Source organism: Ambystoma mexicanum, chromosome 8, assembly GCF_040938575.1.
Source record: "Ambystoma mexicanum isolate Mex_15411 chromosome 8, UKY_AmexF1_1, whole genome shotgun sequence".
Lineage (NCBI taxonomy): Eukaryota > Metazoa > Chordata > Amphibia > Caudata > Ambystomatidae > Ambystoma > Ambystoma mexicanum.
Window position 1 is genome coordinate 309,811,632 of NC_090929.1, and position 18,319 is coordinate 309,829,950.

Below are 18,319 nucleotides of genomic sequence, written 5' to 3' on the forward strand. Positions count from 1 at the left end.
AAGCCGGGGGGATCCCCGATAAGGTGTGGTTATACTGTCATGTTCCGTCTATGGAAGCTGTGGAAACGCTGGTGGCTTCATTGACATTGCCGCAATGTTATTCCACATTGTGATGTTAGCATTCCAGTTCATTTCCAAGATGGCTGCCACCACTATTTACTAGCCCTCAGTCTGCAGATCGGAGCTTTGCAACCCGTACTACAAAGGTGATTATGCTCGTAGTTCGTTCTTGCATTGCCCTTCCCACACTGCCTTCCATTGTTTCCCCCTTCCAGGCGTTCTGTCTTTCAGAGATGCTTCTCCCTCTCCGTACCGCTCTGCGGTTGGAGTCATTTCCTCTAGCTTCCTGGATTTCCTGCTGATCTCCCACTCTCTCACTCTCTCTCTCGTTATACCCTGGTTCCCTCTCCTGTCAGAGGTCTGCTGGCTTGGTGTGTGCTCTCGCAATTGTTGGGGGGCTTTCCTTTTACTCTAATTCATTCAGCCTCAGCCAGCCTCTTCACAGTGAGTGTTGCAATGATGATTGGATGCTACACTGACTCTCTATTCCGCAATCACCTTTGCTCTACTGTCCTGAGAGTGTGGGGATTCCACCTGTGAAGCCAGTCCCTTTTTCCTTCCCAAGCCACCAGTGGGTTTCGCAATCTCACCTTGCAGTTTACACGCTGCAGCAGAATCATAAGCAGCTCAGCTTCTACATCCCAAGGACCTTCCAGAGTTCTCTGGGACACTATCATCCAACTCTTTGTCCAAGATTTCACATTGCCTCCACCACTTCCCGGGTTTTTTTCCGCTGCAAGGCCTTTTACCTGGTAGGGGTTGACTCCTCTGAGTCCCCCTCTGCCCTGGGTGTTGGCTACCCGGGCAAGCTCGTCCTTATCTCTTTGAGAAAAAGGAGGAGAAGACAAGGAAGCCTAAGGCAAGCAGAAGAAAGAAAAATGCGGACGTTTCAGGAAGTTCATCGAAAAACCTAGGTGAGGAGGGACAGGGGGAAGGATCACCAGTTTATGAGAAACACCTAGGTCCTCACACCGTCCACTCCCCACCCTAGCCATGGCAGGTTGATCTGATCCCCACGGTTTCCCCCCTTGGTTGCTTGTAGATCCCTTGCTGGCAAATTGCCAACCTTCTTCTGCCCCTGTTGTTATGGCCCCACTCCCTTGTTTCTCTGCTGCCCTCAACATGTTTTACCCTATGATTGTAAAGTGCTTCATTGCTTCTCAAAGCTTGCTCTGCACTCAATAAATACCCTAGCAATAATAATAATACTTTCATATGTAGCCATCTTTTAAGTATCGTAATTCCTTCATGAGATCCTTTCTGGGTTGGACACTCTATGAGAAGTAGAGACCTCATTGCGGACATTGCAGTGCACACATATATTTGATAAGTAATACTTACTCTTCTGCATTTCAGGGACCAAGGACTAACTCTCTCTTGGGAGCTAGTTCACCCACTGGATGGCGAACATTAAACAACCCAAATATGGTAGCATGGGACATCCGGTATAGGAAGGCCTCTTGAAAGGGCAAGCCTGAGAATTACGAAGTGCTGAGTCATAATTCCACAACAACCAGCGGAGGTGGCATCAAACAGTTAAATATAAAGGGATCTTCTTGGTAGGGAGAACGAACGGATGTCAGTTGCCTTGAAAGTGCTTCTGAGCATATCCTTTTATCCCTACATGATGACTAACCTAGGATTTGGTCGACTTTTTCAAAGGATCACCATTGTTGCCCAGGGATTTGCGACCTTGATTTTCCATTGGACTCCCAGCTCTTCCTCCATACCAAGTTCCAGGATTCACACTAGATCCTCTTGTGGGCCTTCAGCTTTCAGCTTCTTTTGGTTCTACCACTATATCTAACTTTCAAGATTCACACTGAGTGGTTTCTCCAAATAAGATTTTTGGGACATCGGGTGATGTGGTGTAACTAGAAGGATCGACCTTTTGCAGAAATGAAGAAAGGGGTGGAGAGATGAGAAGACTAGTGGCGACTTTCAAATCGGTATGGGCTGGGGGCTACTGAAAGACTTAAACATCAAAGGACAGATTTTTATTATTTTCAGCCGACAAAATTCCTGAGGGGCAGGGCATTACATACAAATTACTGAAAATCCCACAACAGGAAAGGGGATCAGATAGGTGACTTCTCGTACCTTAACGATAAACAAAGGCACCACCAAATAATTGTATCCTGCTCTTTAACTTTACCATTATTAACAGCTGCACTTTCACAATCTCATATATGTCTTGTAATAACCAAGTTTCCTTAATCTCTACATTGCTCACAGCTCAGTGGATTTAGTCTGGGTTTATCTCCAGTAACTTATCCTATAGTAGCAAGACAAAAGTAGCCTTTGAATCAGATTCATTGTTCTACACAAGCCAGGAATAGGAATAAGCAGAAGACTGCATACATTAGAGGACTGCAGAAATGGGACCTCCACTAGATGACTGGTGACTCCTTTTAATAAGAGGATGCAAAATAGCCATCCATGCTGACAAATTGTAGTATTGGCCTGTGCCAATATAAACATATTTATAGGATTATTTTCCATTCTTGTAAGGGTGACACGCCAGGACCTAGAGACTACCAGTTTTCTAATACAACCCTTCCAAGATGTAGCACAGTCGTCTACTTTTTAAACTAAGAGCTAATAGTGAATAAGTGCAGATAGACGGTGCTAAGCATTTCAGGAGCCACTGGTGGTTCTTTGCATGCTACCTGGAAGGATTTGTGACTGCTGAACCCGCTATAAGGCTACTTATGCAGGACCTGCAACTTCGGACGGAAGGGATGCGCTTTGACCAACCATTTTCAAGCATGATTATAAGAAGCCGAATTTGCTAGCGGTCATGTCAAGACCGCATGTGGTGAGATGAGTAATTTAAGAGTACATTTTTTAGGTCTATATACTGCAGGAACTTACTTCTGCTCGAACCTCTGTTTTAGAACGGGCCAGTAACACAAACATTAAATTTGCCAAAGACAACCCATTACAGTTTTACATGACCTAAGTTGTTTATTTTTGGATCGTACTAAAAATGTTTTTTTTTTTTTGTTTGGTTGATAAAATCAACCTTTCAAATTTCAAAACACTTAATAAAACAATACAATAAGCACCTTAAAATTATCTTTCGATGGAAACTTTACTACAAAATAAAACACAGGAAAACAGAATGAAAATTCACAAGTAAAACAATGCAAAAAAACAGAAATTAGCAGGCACGTATCTTCCTCGATATCCAATACATACATATAAAATGCAAGTGATTGCCTTATGAGCATACTACTAGAGTCATTGCTGGCATAACTCTCAAAATTTCAGAAGCAGTTATAAGTGTCAAATTAAATGCAATAATAATTTTCAGGAAATGCAACATCCAAAAACTGTACAGTGGCTATCTTGATGGATAAGGAAGATGATGAAAAAATGCATTTCCACATGTCCTTTTTTATACACACATTTTGTTCCTCGAAGATTTTTTTTAAATAAATCTTACGAATGGAGGTCAGTTGGGGACAATAAACCAAACAATGTTCCAGTGTTTCTCTTTGATCAGGGGTTTTGCAAAATCGACACTGATTTCAGCTTTTGGAATTAGGTTTCTATGAACCAAGACGTCCAAAGTCGGCCATAGATTCAGGCGGAAGCAAAGAAGCTTCTGTCAAATCTTTGGACAATGAAATTTGACCAAATAATCATCCATGATTCTGTAGCGCTTGTGACCAAACAAGTTTCGATCGAAATCCTTGTAGACCAGGCATCTGTTTTGATTAACACACCAGTCGTGCTGGTGGATTTTAATTTTTGCTCGACCTTCATTAGTCAAAAGTAGCTCTAAATCAATTGATGCATCGGCCAGCGCGTTCATAGTGAATTTACACCAGATCCGAGAGAATGTCTCATTTCGGATCAGCAAATGAGAGGCCACCTTGCCTAAGATGTCTGAGCGATTCAAAGATAGAAGACATTTACGCAAGAATGCACAGTATTTCCAAGTGACATGTGAGTGCATTGACAAGGAGCCCAATTGAAAACGAATTAGAGGTAATGGGGTACATGCTGGCAAATGTAGAACTTGCTTCCAAAAAGATGATTCTAGTTTGTCCCACCATGCAGCAGTTTTGTGAATTAGTGCTTCAGACCCATAGGTTAAAATTGGGAGGACCTTCTGGAGATAGAAGGTTAGCACATGTTTGATTGTAAATTTACCAAATGTACCCATTAATATTTTTGCTTGGGCAACCAAGGACTGTAATTTGCCTCTTATCTCTGGTTCATACCCTGAGTTTAGTGAAGTGTCAGCAATCAATATACCCAGATATTTATAGTTGGATACCTTTTCAAGGACAACATTGTGTAATCTCCACTTAAAAGGTTTAACTTTGATAACTGGTTGCCATTTGCATACCATGGTTTGAGTTTTGATTGTGTTTATTTTCAAATGGTTCATATCCACCTAGGATTCCAGACCAACTAAGAGATTTAGCAACCCAATATGAGTTTTGGAGATGAGAATTAAATCATCTGCATAAAAGAGGTAGGGAATCCTATGTGGGCCCAAACTCGGAGGGTCGCTCATGATTTGACTGAGAGCCACTCCCAGATCATATATAAAGAGGTTGAATATTGAGGATGCCAAAATGCGCCTTTGCTTCAACCCTCTATAAGTAGAGAATTTCGATGTCATATCGCCCCCCAATGAAAGTCTAACCTGCATAGATGTGTTGGTATGGAGCAATACTATTAAAGCCACCATACTTGACCAATTTGTTGTATAGAAGGAGCCGATCAATTGAATCAAGGAAACCTTAAAATGAACAAAGGCCAAAAATAAAGTCTGTTTTTGGGTGGCATGGTCGGAGAGAAGCATGTTCAGCATAATGATGTTAGGGATGGTACCCAATCCAGCCACAAATCCCGACTGAAAAGGATCATTAAGCTGAGCCTGCGAGGTCCACTTGTGTAGCTCTCTAAGAATTAAATGGGAGAAGATTTTCCCCGGAGCGTCTAACAGCGCTATTGGTCTATAGCTAGATGGCTCTTTCCTGTCCCCCTTTTTGAAAATGGGGACAATGATTGAGTGTGTCCAGGTGGGTGGAAGGTTTTGTGTCTCGATAATGATGGTGAAAACATGAAACAAGATTTGCGCCCATGTTTCGGGATGTTCTTTTAGCATCTTGTTGGACAAACCATCAGGACCACAAGTTCTTGATTGACTGACCTTTTTAATGAAAAAGCAAATGTCGTCCAAGTCAAAGTTTAGGTGAAAATTGGAGGGGGAGTTGATGGATTCTAATGAAACTCCCCCTTCTGGAATTTTGCATAAGTTGAAGTATTCGATCCAGGCGGATTACGGTACTTCATTGGCTTGGATGGCAACTTGAGGACCAACACTGGGTTGATTAAGGAGAGACCAGATGTTGGTGATATTCTTACTTTGTACAGCAGCTAAGAGCAACTGGCTATCTGTATGGAATAGCTTAGCACGCCTAAACCTGAGCCAATGTTTGTATTTAGTTCTGATGTTTGTGAGACAACTATATCTGATGCTAACTGGAAGTTTCATCGCTTCCCACTTCTGGTGTCTAAACAAACGCTTCCGATCTCTTATTTCCAGATCAAACACATCCAGTGAAGGTGTTTGGTTACCAGATTTTAGCAAGGTTCTAGGCACTGAGATCCGAAAGGCTTGCATCATGTCAGAGTAACAGACATTAGAAGAGCCAATGTCTGCACTTGATTTTATGACTTCATGGTTCAGACATGCTTGAAAACAATCCAGTGCCTTTTCCGACCATCATAGTTTGTTACCCGCATTGTTAACAATGAGATGACCTTGGGCAAATTTGTCCCTCTCTAAGTTAGGAATATTTTGATACTGCCATTTGGTAGTTAAGTGTTTGTGATCACTCCCATTTGATTCCACAATTTCAAAGTCCGTAACATCAGGAAAGAGATTAACATTAGTGTAAATGTAATCAATGATGGACGAAGAGGGACCCCTCTGCCACGTCGAACCCAGGGGGATATCGCCCTTGAAGGCTCCATTAAGCCTAATTAGATTGTAATGCTTCACAAATTGAATCCATTTTTTAGTTCGATTTAGATTATTTTAGTTGCTACTGGAAATGCAGTCAAGTTTTTGTACCGTACCATCCAGTAGGATTGTATGCAGCATATCACTTAAGGCTTTTAGGAAGCATTCATCCATGATCCCCACCGGGTTCCAATGTACATTTATAATGGGATACGATGTTAAAACCAATTTCAACCGAGTCATTTGAATGAAAGCATTAGGGGAGGCCCATGGAGTGATACTGATGTTAACATTGGTTTGAATTGCTGTTAATAGGCCCTTTTCCAGCCGCAATTATAAGAACATCATGAGCATCCCAAATGGGGGCAGAAGTTAGCCAAGTTTCTTGAAGCAAAATTAGATTGTATTTACCTAGAGAGCTGTAATCGTTATTTAACAAATGGGAGTGCCCCTGGAATTCCAGCTTACTAAGTAAAATTTGCTTGATGTCGAGACCTGGACTAGTTAATGCTGTACATTTGTCTCACTTGGAACTCTAGGCCCTTTTTTGCCATAAGACAGACTTTCATAAATGATTTGTTGCAGTGGATTAGAGGAATGCTACTGCTGTAAAACTTGAGCATTAGAGTTCGCTTCCACAATTAACTGAAAGCCCAAGTCAAACAGGTGCCTTTTTGATGACCATATGACATATTGAATGACTCGAGATTGCATCCAAATTCTAACCGCATGCAGGTTAGATTTATTAAAAAAGTCCACCAATGTTAAATCATGTGAACTAATGTCTTCTAATTACGGCACATCAGCAAAGATGCCCAGAATGGAGTTGCGATGTAATACATATTGAGTGAACGGAAGCGGCCTAGATTTCAACAATAAGCAATAATTGGCCAGCCGTTTTTGTAATGGTCGAGTGAAGGCAAGCCCTTTTCCAGAAACCGAAGGTAAGGATGGGTTAGAGGGTGATAGTTTAGGCTCTTTCTGCAAGGCAGCTTGAAGTAGCTCAAGTAATTCGGGAGAAACTTCAGCCAAAAGTGATCGCTTACTCACGCAAGGAATCACTTGAGGTGGAGGTAGGTGGGGAACTTCAGTATATTGCTTGATTTTATTTGCATTTGTAAGAACAGGTTCTGCCATAACAGAAACCACGGCATGAGATGCCTGTTCTACTTGTACTGACATTTCCTTGCTTTGGGGTAATTTAGGAGGATTACAAAAAATGTTGTCGATTACACCATGACCTGACATGTAAGCATCAACCGCCTGATGGATTTCTTGCTGATGCAACTCAGTTATTGGACTGGCACCATTGTTGCTTTTAGACTTAGGACCTGTCTGTGGGACATTCGTTGACACAGACGGGAAAGACTGAGAGGAATTAGATTCCTCCGCCGCTTCAACCAAGGCATCAAGCGGAGCATAAGGCAAAATGGGGGGCAAGCCAAGAGGGTTGGTTGATGGAATACGTGAAATGGCCAATTGGTGATATTTCTTCGACACCGCCGATGAGGCAATGAGAGCACTCTTTTTTGGGATGTGAATGTGACGAAGGAAACTTTTTGTTTTCGAAGAGCTATCCTTTTTGACAGCTTGTTGAATTTTCGATTTTTTGCAAGGGGTCTTGGAGGGACATTTTGAGCCTGCTGTTTGTGCTTTGTTAGTAAAGATTATATAGGGAACACTCACCGGCGGGTCACCCCGGAGCATGGCAGAGTAGCAGAAACAGTTGACACGGGCGGGCCTGAAAGAGCTGTGATATTCTTAATGATTCCTTCAATAAGAGGAACTGCCGAGTTTAAAGGAGTCTTTGCAGAAGGAAAGTGATCATTATGGTTACTCAGAGTCGCCTGCGCGTCATTTGTGGTTCGGGTGCCCAGAGACACTTTTGAGGCCAAAGGCCTGTCACTTGAGTCAATAGGGCAGGGCGCAGGTACATTTTTTTGTAACAAAGGGGTTGCATTATCTTGCCATGCTAGGATCTTGTCCAGTTTTTTACATTGGTCAAGCAATGTATTGTTCAAAGAATCAAAGAGTTTAAATAAAGTTTGCAAGGTTACATTCATAGAAGATATAGTAATGTTGATTACATTTTTGTCCGCCACTATCGCATCTATTTTACAAGGAGACACAGGAGACCCTATACAGCGTCGTGGGTTAGGGGCAAGATACGAAACTTCAATGGCAGAACAGTTAAGTTCAATATCTGAAAACAATATAGGGGATTGTGATAGATTCTGGGGTGAGCCGTTAGGAAGTAAGTTTTGTGAAAACTCTGATTCACTCAAATCCAAGTTAATTATGGCAATATCTGATGGAACACAGGATTCCGGACTGTTCTCAACATGTACAGGAGACGACGACGGCATATTGTGCAACAACATGCTGTCAGATAAAGAGACACAAGTTACAGAACAAGCAAGAGGAGGAGAGGCAGTGTGAGAAGTTGCTTCATTCGCTGCCGGCATGACAGTCACAGGATGGGGGAGCGAGGGCTTGTCCTTAATGTGGGTACAAGGGAGACAATTAGGCTGCACAGAGTTTACCAAAGATCCAGCTTGAAAAACTGGAGTGGCTCTAAAGGATCTAACATAGTAGCCTTAATAGCTTCTTTGTAGAAATGCTGAATATCTGGCAATGGCGGCCCTTTAAAACATACCTTGACACCTTTATTCCTTCTGCCAGATACCGGCGTAGAACATAAGGCTAATGAAGGTTTCTTCTGAGCAATCACCAAGATGGAATTATGAGGAAATTTGTTACGAACGGGTTGTAGATTTAGGGGCATCCCCGTTTTTAATGAAGGAAGTCTCGAATGCATTTTAACACATGACAAAGTAAAGTGAGTTGAATAAAGAAGTAAGTTGCAAAATGGAGAATATATCAATAAGTGCGTAAGTATAAATAGAACCAACTAGGGGGCCTTGCTGCTCGCTAGAGAGCTAGACAGATAGACAGCAATACACTTCTGCAACTCACTTCCGCAAGTCATGCGCGCATTCGCGCGTGCTGGAAGTTTTTAAAGGAAGTTGCAATTTTCAGTGGGCGGGAGCAATAGGCTGTCAAGAAACAAGAAACGTAACAAAATTAAAGAGCGCCCGCCTCCAGAAAGCGTCCACCTTGGTAAGGTTGCGCTATTGTTGCGCTTCGCCTACCCAGTGAGGCCAATCCAAACAGCCAAAGGGGCGTGGCTTAGTAGACAGTACGGCACCCAGCAGAAACACTTGAAATCCGGAATACAAATGCAAAGGAGCAGCTCGCACGAGTCCCACAGCGAGACAGCAACAGACTTCTGCAACTCACTTCCGCAAGTCGCGCGCGCTGGAAGTATTTAAAGGAAGTTGCAATTTTCAGTGGGCGGGAGCATCAGTCTGTCAGGAAACAAGAAACGTAACAAAATTAATGAGAGCCCGCCTCCAGAAAGCGTCCACCTTGGTAAAGTTGCGCTATTGTTGCGCTTCGCCTACCCAGTGAGGCCAATCCAAACAGTCAAGGGGGCGTGGCTTAGTAGACAGCACAGCACCCGGCAGAAACACTTGAGATCCGGAATACAAATGCAAAGGAGCAGCTTGCACAAGTCCCACAGCGAGACAGCAACAGACTTCTGCAACTCACTTCCGCAAGTCACGCGCACATTCGCGCGTGCTGGAAGTTTTTAAAGGAAGTTGCAATTTTAAGTGGGCGGGAGCAGCAGGCTGTCAGGAAACAAGAAACGTAACAAAATTAAAGAGAGCCCGCCTCCAGAAAGTGTCCACCTTAGTAAAGTTGCGCTATTGTTGCGCTTCGCCTGCCCAGTGAGGCCAATCCAAACAGTCAAGGGGGCGTGGTTTAGTAGACAGCGCGGCACCCGGCAGAAACACTTGAAATCCGGAATACAAATGCAAAGGAGCAGCTCACACGAGTCCCACAGCGAGACAACAACACACTTCTGCAAGTCGTGCGCGCATTTGCGCGTGCTGGAAGTTTTTAAAGGAAGTTGCAATTTTCAGTGGGTGGGAGCAGGAGACCAGTGAGGCCAATCCAAACAGTCAAGGGGGCATGGCTTAGTAGACAGCACAGCACCCGGTAGAAACACTTGAAATCTGGAATACAAAGGCAAAGGAGCAGCTCGCACGAGTCCCACAGCGAGACAGCAACACACTTCTGCAACTCACTTCCACAAGTCGCGGCGTACTAAAAAGACATGACTTATGGGTGCTTTTAAGCTTCGGAAGTAAAACATTGGTCTCGTCCCACTTTCTCATTAGATACCTGCAAGTCAAGACTGTGTACAAACTAAAATAAATTCAATGCACATATTAAGGAGCCATTGTGGATCAAAGTCTCATTACTGTACATCATGAAAATATGCAGCGATGAGCTGCCATAGATACTGGAACATGAGCCTTAAAACCGCTAAGGCTCCTTAATTGTAAAAATGTGCCACTAATATGATGGAACTTATATACACTATTAAAGAAGTATCATATTTTGCCACAACTTGTGCTACATATTTCTTATGTATTTATGTTTTTAATCATGCCTTCCTTTACAATATAGTTAGTGTTCATGGTTAGTTCATTACAGTTCAATCATGTATTTGTGGTTTTGAGTCAACATGCCCCCTTGTAGCTTTCTTATTCAATGTACTTGCTAATCTCTCAAAAAAGTGTTGTGATGCACAATGAATTTCTCACAATTTGGAGCGTGCTGAAAATACGTTATTTCTTTGCACAAGGCTATTAACCTTTTTTGTATGGCCTACTGTAATCCCACTTCCAGCTAAGTATGTAAGTGCTCCATTAAGTGGGTGTTTGTTCATAATTTAAAAGTAAAACATGATGGGGATAGTCAAATAGAATGGAGTTTCATGCTAAGACCATCGGCTAGAATGTTCCTTTTACATTTTAGACACTTTGTCGAGATTGTACAACCATCATGCTACAACAAAGCCAATACCTCCTACAATTGTGTTAATGTTGTCGACACTGAACATTGCTTTGTAACACAGTTTCCTTGACTCATGACAGTGAGAAGACCTCTCAATAACGACCTGCACCTTTGGATTAATGTAAATCAGCTACCAGCTAATATATGAAGTGTTCTGCTTGTTTTCACAGGAGATTCATTCACGTATCACAACAATCAGCAATTCAGTACTGAAGACCGGGATAATGACGGCAGTGGATCCAACTGCGCTGCAATTAAAAAGGGGGGCTGGTGGTATAAAGATTGTCTTCGTTCCAACCTCAATGGACTGTACCTACGTGGCATGAATGTCACCCCCGAGATCGGTATCAACTGGTTGTCAGGCAAAGGGGACAAGTATTCCTACAAGACAAGTGAGATGAAGATTCGACCTGTGTAGCCCTGGGAGGCAGTTAGTGACTTTCCTGTTACACTGAGGTACTTATTTGTAGCCAAACACCTGCTGTATAACATCAAATGACTTCCCTTTTACACCAAGAGACATTTTGGGAAAGGTAATTTGTTTACTGTTACACAGGGGACTTACTAGGTTAGCATGGGGTGTTACTGCTCATCATAGAATGGCTTTGCTATAATACTAAACTGCTTTCTTGTATCACTGATAGACATTGAAGTGACTTTGAGCCAATTCACTCTGCCACTGAGCGTTCCTCAGATATAGAGCTAACTAGTCTAATAAAGGTGTCTTCTATGAAAGATTAGCAGTGTACCCTCCTCAACAGCGTATGATTATAATCAATTCATGCCATATGATGGAAACTCCTCTGGCTAGTGAGTTTTGCAATGTTAGTACGAATGGGGTCCCAAAGGAAATGCAATCAAAAGATTAGGGTGACAATCTCTTAATGCATGGTGGCTTATTACTATAGGTTTGTGTTAGGTTTAGTTTACAAAGAGTGTTATGCTGAACCTCTCGGGGCTGGTGTGTTAATCAGATGTTCTATTTTCACACAATAGCGTATAATATATACTTGTTAAATAATGGTGGATGATGGATTTACGTGGCGGTAGTTAGTGGCTTTATGTGCGAAAAAGAGATTGCTGTATTAAGTGTTAGATTGCAACAGTCCAAGAAAGTTCATGCAATGTGTCTACGCAGTTAGTGAAGTTCATTGTCATTGTCCGCAGTGAGTGGCAAGTCGATATTGTGTTGCCAATGTGTATTGGTACAGAACATCCATTTTCAGGGCAGATACGTATTGATTCTAAATTAGGTGCCTGCATATTGGGGTTCTCATGAAAATGTGTCATAGTACGTCCAGTAGAGAAGTTTGCATTTAGTCTTACAACTTCTCAGAGTTCATGGGTTTTTATATAGCGCCTAAACTGCTTGTGTTTGATTTGGTATCTTGATGGCACTTTCATGAGTCATGGCTTCTTATCTATGATCTGTTTCATTTGTTGAATTTGCTCATCATTTCTGCATTCATTATTCAAGGGACACTGTGGTGTTTGTAATTGCAGAAGGCAAGTGGTGATCTGTCCTTTTAATCTCTGCTTCTTGGATGAACTGTGAAGCATGATAATGAAACATCACTCATTTAAAAGATATACCAGCCCACCCACGAGAAGACAGCCTTCATGTTGGTGCCGCCTAAAATATGAATCAAGCAAGTTGAGTTTGACCACCTAAAGGCCAACTCTGTTTCTGTGTTTGCTGTGTACTGTGGAGTCTTCCATTCTTCACATGCCTGGTTGTTCCATACTTAAGAATTACTATGAATCATCTTTGAGGACAACACATATTTATAGAATGAAGTTGGACCCCTACATTTGGAGTCTTCATTTATGATTAGTCAATGATGTTGTGTCCTCAACAAGTCCATATATGTTACAATAAACACTGCAGAAATATTTTTAACACTATGCTGTCTATAGTCCGGGTGGTATACCACACCTTTGAAGCAATGGATGGAGAAGCAAAGACAGTCTCTGCTCAAAATATCCTCTTGCATTTAATCGCATTATGTAAACCTTTAGGTCATATAAAAGTACTAGCCTCCACTGCATTACTGCATTATCCAGTGTGATGCACAATTAATGTACTCCATAATACTCTGAAAATTAAAGGTGTAATAAACATCCACGAAGACAAATGTCTTTTAATACATCTAACAGGCCAGACTCAAAGGCCCCACTTAAAAACATGTTGCAGATTAAGCCTAATACGAGCCTATAGCATTACAGTAAAAGCTTGATTATCTGGCACCATTGGGAACCCAATGGTAGTGGCTAATGACAAAATCTGGTAAACCGAATGTTCTTTGTCAAAGCTGGAAAACATAGCAATGGAAACCTATTTATTTTAATTCATTGTACATCGCTGAACAAGTTCAACCATTACAAAAATATACAATCCCTTTTTACAAATCAACCTACACATTTTATATAATATACAACAATATTAACTAATCACATACAGTGTAAAAGTAAGTTAGTTCTTCCACTAAAAACATATGGGCCTCATTGCGGGCGCCGGAAAATAGATGCTCCCCATTCGACCCCACAGGGCCGAATGGGAATGGTGAGGTTGGATACAACGGTCGGTGCCTGTCCAACCGACATGCTGTGCTCGCGGGTGCCTTTCTGCCAGCCAGTTCCGACCTGGCGGGCAGAAAGGCACCCGCGAGCACAACTTGTAGTTGGACGGTCCGGGAACTATGGTACCGGCAAGCTTACCGGTACCGTATTTCCCCGAACGGCAAACTCATAATGAGGCCCGTGGTCTTAATATTCGTAGAATACAACATATAAAGAAATAGAAACAAATTTGATTCAATCATCCTAAAAACGAATATTGAAACGTGGCTAACTTGTGAGGCCCATGTGCTGAAAGAACCTAACAATGGCCAAAATTAGAGTTACATGTTGACCACTGAACAAAATGGACCACACAGCATCCTCTGTTAAAGTCCTGTACTGACAAAAAATGTACACAAATAAAGTACTCTTGTCGGCCAAACAAGGGCAAAACAACAAGTGTTTCAACATTTCATTTTCAGAAGCGACCAGACAAAATCGAAAGCAACTGTCCTTCTTAGTCCATTTATGATGCATACCTTGCATCTCCTTAGTAGCCGATACATTTAAACACACTCTAAGGAATAGGTTTCTATGGCGAGGGCTATGGAACTTGCTGAAATACCTTGGCAGGGTGTTAAAAGCCTTCATCTCATTTTTGAAATGTACAAAGACCTTGTATTACCTACATTGGCCTTGCGGGCCAGCCCAATCATATAGCCAGAGTTTCTCCTTGGCTTTATCAGGGTTTTCAAGTAACCTCTCCAGAGTAATATCGGCCAAAGCCATCATCCGACCCTGCAGATAACATTCCCATGAGGAGCGGAAATAAAGAGTGGCAATAAACATTTCCTCATAAAAGCCAAGGCCTTCCATTTTACTATAATGATGTTGATTAGGCAAAAAAATACAACATATGATTAAAACAGCTCTTATCCCACACTAATTCAGTGGCTTTCAAAAAGGAGTTGGGGCCAACCGTTCCTGAAGAGTAAATCCACAGGCATTGCGTAACTCACATGGTCTAGTTAATTACTCTTCAGTCTATTTACTAATGTACCCGGGAGCCTAGCCCAGTTTTCTGTCTCTTTGCTACAATCAAAGCGATTTGTGAGTACAATTGTTCTAATTTGGCCAAGTGCCATTTGCATGCATGTAATTCCCACAGGAGAGAGATTTGTAGTAGCGGTTCTGCTCTTTGATGGCTCTGGGACATTTTTTGCAGCTGTGCAATTTCGGCCCTATTCACTGCCGAGATGTCGTAGCCCAAAGGGCAAAGGCAATGCACAGAATCCAGAATACCATGTCTAGCAATCCTTGAGGGAACATGTAAGAAAACCCGATCCAGTTCAGCATTGTAAATGAATTCAATCTGATCTATATCAATAGAGTGAATGGATCGCAAGGTGGGAATGATATCAAACAAGTCTAAAACATTTGTATGATTAAGTATGATATCATCGTTCAAATCCACTAAACGGTCCAAAAGAAGACAACAGTGCAAAGTTTTAACAACAAAACTGGGTCATGGTTGCCTAGAGGAAATCTCCTACCGAGGTGACAGTCCAGAGTCCGGTAAAGCTCTCCTTTGTTCTGCTGTTTTATAGGAAGAAATAGGATAGATGTGCTTACCAGAACCTTACAAAACCCCTCTGCCTGGAGCCGGTAAACTGGAACATCTGACAAATTCGATGGTAGAGAGTGGATGACTATTTCGAGAGGCCGTCCTTAAGGTGCTGTTGCTTCTGAGTCAGTAATTCTCTTTCCTGCTCCATTGTAGGGTTCCTAGATTATTAGCCTAATAATTCGACACCTGCTTATTCAAAGATGGTTGAGAAAACATCAAAGGCAATGACAGCACAGCTGGAGAGATTACTTGCCGAACTTTCCGTGGTGATTCAAAGATGACAACAAGAGGTTCTTCTAGCTCAGTGGAGTGCGTGGTGACATTTAGCAGCTCTCTTATTATTGAGTCTGAGCAACCCTTATCGTGGCAGGATTCATGAATCAGGCTCAGCAGGGCCACAGACCCAGGCTTCTGAGGCACATCACTCTGTTGTTTGGTCGTCCTTTTGTTCTGTGCTTTGACTTTAGGGGTATCAGCCAGAGGAGCCGTTACTGACCTTAGAAACATTCCTGAGCACTGATTGAGGGTTTTACTGTAGCTTTTGATGTTTTCCTTATTTTTCTTTTTATTGAGCATGTTCTTTGGTTTAGGCTTCCATTTTTTCCATTATTAAATATTGAAAAATGTAGTTGCTGCTCTTGATCTTCAATTAGTAAAGATGGTACAGGAGGAGAGGTAGGGACCACCAGCAGTGATTCCGGCACCATTATTGGAGACAGGCAGAAGGAAGAATGGTTAACTGGAGTATTGACTAAATTAGCCAGTGAAGTGACTTGCGGCCTTGATACTGCTTACAGAGAAGTATCAATTCGAGGTGCTGACTCCATTGCCATAGATGTGTTATAGTCATTTGCGTTTTTCCAAAAAAACAGGGAAAATCATTTTGGAGGCCATCAAAAAACATTCAATTAAAGAAACCTTTGTGTTCATCACAGTGAGTAGATTGACTTGGTTATTGATTTGAGCATTCAAGGACTCGTACAACTTTACTAGAGTTAACATTGCAAGGTTCAATGATGACATAGATGAATCTGTAGGTGGAATAGTGCTATGAACCGTGCCAAATGAACGCCTGGGCGTAGGCTGTACAAATGAAGACGTAGTGTCCAAAGAACTCTCTGATGTCTCCGGATAAAGCACAGGTGAGGCAGATAGTGGATTGTCCAAGCAAGCCTCTGCATGTGGAGTTGACATACAGGGCGCCGTAAACCCCCAGCAGGTAGTGGTAACAATGGATTTCCATCACCTACTTGCTTTAATAAGTCACCCAAAGGGTTAGATATAAACTGACCAGCAGACATCCCAGGACACGAGGCAGGACCAGCCTCCGCCGCAGTGAGAGCCACAGAATCATGTGCTAAGTCAGACGCCACAGTTACCAAGTCCACATCCTTGTGATGAGGCGCATCAGAAAGTACTGGCAAAGGTTCTAAACAATTCATAGACTGCAAAGGGCTCAGGTGTCGTGGTGATTGCCCCGCCATCTGGGACCCTGCCAAGAGAGCAGTGTAGGGAATTCCATCAGAAATAATCAATTGGCTTGGGAACAGTATTCCGTATTTCCTGTTATGCTGAACAGAAGAAGGCTTGGAACAAACAACCGTCTTTATGTGACTTGATAAAAAAAGTTGTGGCCTCTTTTAAATTTGCAATTTCAGGTGAGTAAAGGTGCAGGTGCATATCAAAGACAAACCACAGCTGCGGAGTTAGAGACAATAAATTAGCCATAGGCTGCAAAGGCAATACATGTTCGACGGAAGAGGCCGGTGTTTGAGCGGCCTCAGTAGAAGTAGAGGAGGACAGGTGCATTTTACTCCTTAAAGCCTATGCATAAGACATCCTTCAAGCAGATCAGATGAACGAAAATAACGATATTGCAATTACAGCCAGAGGCAGTTCAAGACTTACCCCTGCCGTTTTGCCGCTCCCAAACACTGTCCACAAGGGGCCACAAAAAGGGTCAACAGCAGCGAGACGCCTTAAAAGTTTCATCAATAATATAATCTTAATTAGAAACTTCACACCGGTGCCGCGACACAACCAAACAGCTAAACTACACGCCCAGGCCCTCTGGCAACAAAACTTTGTCATTTGGCATTTACTTAACTGGAACCATTACTATTACCGGCAATGGAGGTCCTGGTTTATAGACCATTCCAGTTAATAAAGTGCCAGAGCATTCCAGTTAATAAAGTGCCAGAGCATTCCAGCTAATAAAGTGTCAGAGCATTCCAGTTAATAAAGAGCTTTCTTTGTATCTCAGTAGAATGTCAGTGACAGAAATTAAACGGAATTTGAACTCCCCAAACCCACTAGAGATAAATATTTGGCACCTTAAAAATAAAAGCACTGAGGAATTTACGCTCTTATTCCTGCACTGTAAAAATGTTACAAATGTATCCAGCAAAAATTATGGGGCTTAGGCAACTGGTTACTCTCTTCCCCTTATCTCTTTATTCAGATGTGGGAAAATGCTGAAATAAACCCCATTCACGCTCTTTCTTGCACTGTTACTTGGCTCAATTAGATCGACCTCTTTGAGAAGGGTGGAAAACCAGCCAATGCCTTCACAGCTGGTGGCCTCAGTCTGATGGGCAAAGCCAGGCGTGTCAACTGATTGCTAAACAAAGAAATGATACCGATAAACTGGGCCAATGGGGCAGGCCATCAGTAGGCACGGCCGCCATTTGCTACAGTTTTACTTAATAGTCCATTTTGCTTAACCTATTTGCATGAGAAAAGGACATGTCAATACTACTTCTTGAATATGAAAGTCTATTAATATTGAAACATGAAATCTGTATATTTGAGCTGTAATAAAGCATTGTAATAATCAGATAATAATGACAATGTTGATCTTTGGAGGATGAATAAAGGATGAACTAATACCCACAACATGTGGCTTACATTTATCTTGCAATTACTGAAGGGGGAGGGGGATCATGTTGTTTCATTGTCACCCTGAAGGCTACTCACAGCTGAAAAACTCTGCCTGGTTTACAGTCCGAATGTAAGCTCAAAGCTGGGCAGACCTGCTGAACACCCAATATACATTTTTCTACTTAGCACATAGGTACCATATAACTGCTCCCACTGGGACTCTCCGTCAAGACTTAGCGGCCCTACGTCACTGTATATTAAAACTCAGCAGAGAAACA

The 18,319-nt window shown here is 42.2% G+C and overlaps 1 protein-coding gene across 1 annotated transcript in view; it reads left to right on the forward strand.

Annotated features, from left to right (window-relative positions):
* Window positions 1-18,056, forward strand: part of LOC138471867 (ficolin-1-like) — a 323,001-nt gene extending 304,945 nt beyond the window's left edge. The window contains exon 10 of the mRNA XM_069609726.1: window positions 11,146-18,056. Coding sequence (XP_069465827.1) covers window positions 11,146-11,393 — 248 coding nt within the window. The 3' untranslated portion in view covers window positions 11,394-18,056. The remainder of the gene's footprint in view (window positions 1-11,145) is intronic.
* The last annotated feature ends 263 nt before the right edge of the window (window positions 18,057-18,319 follow it).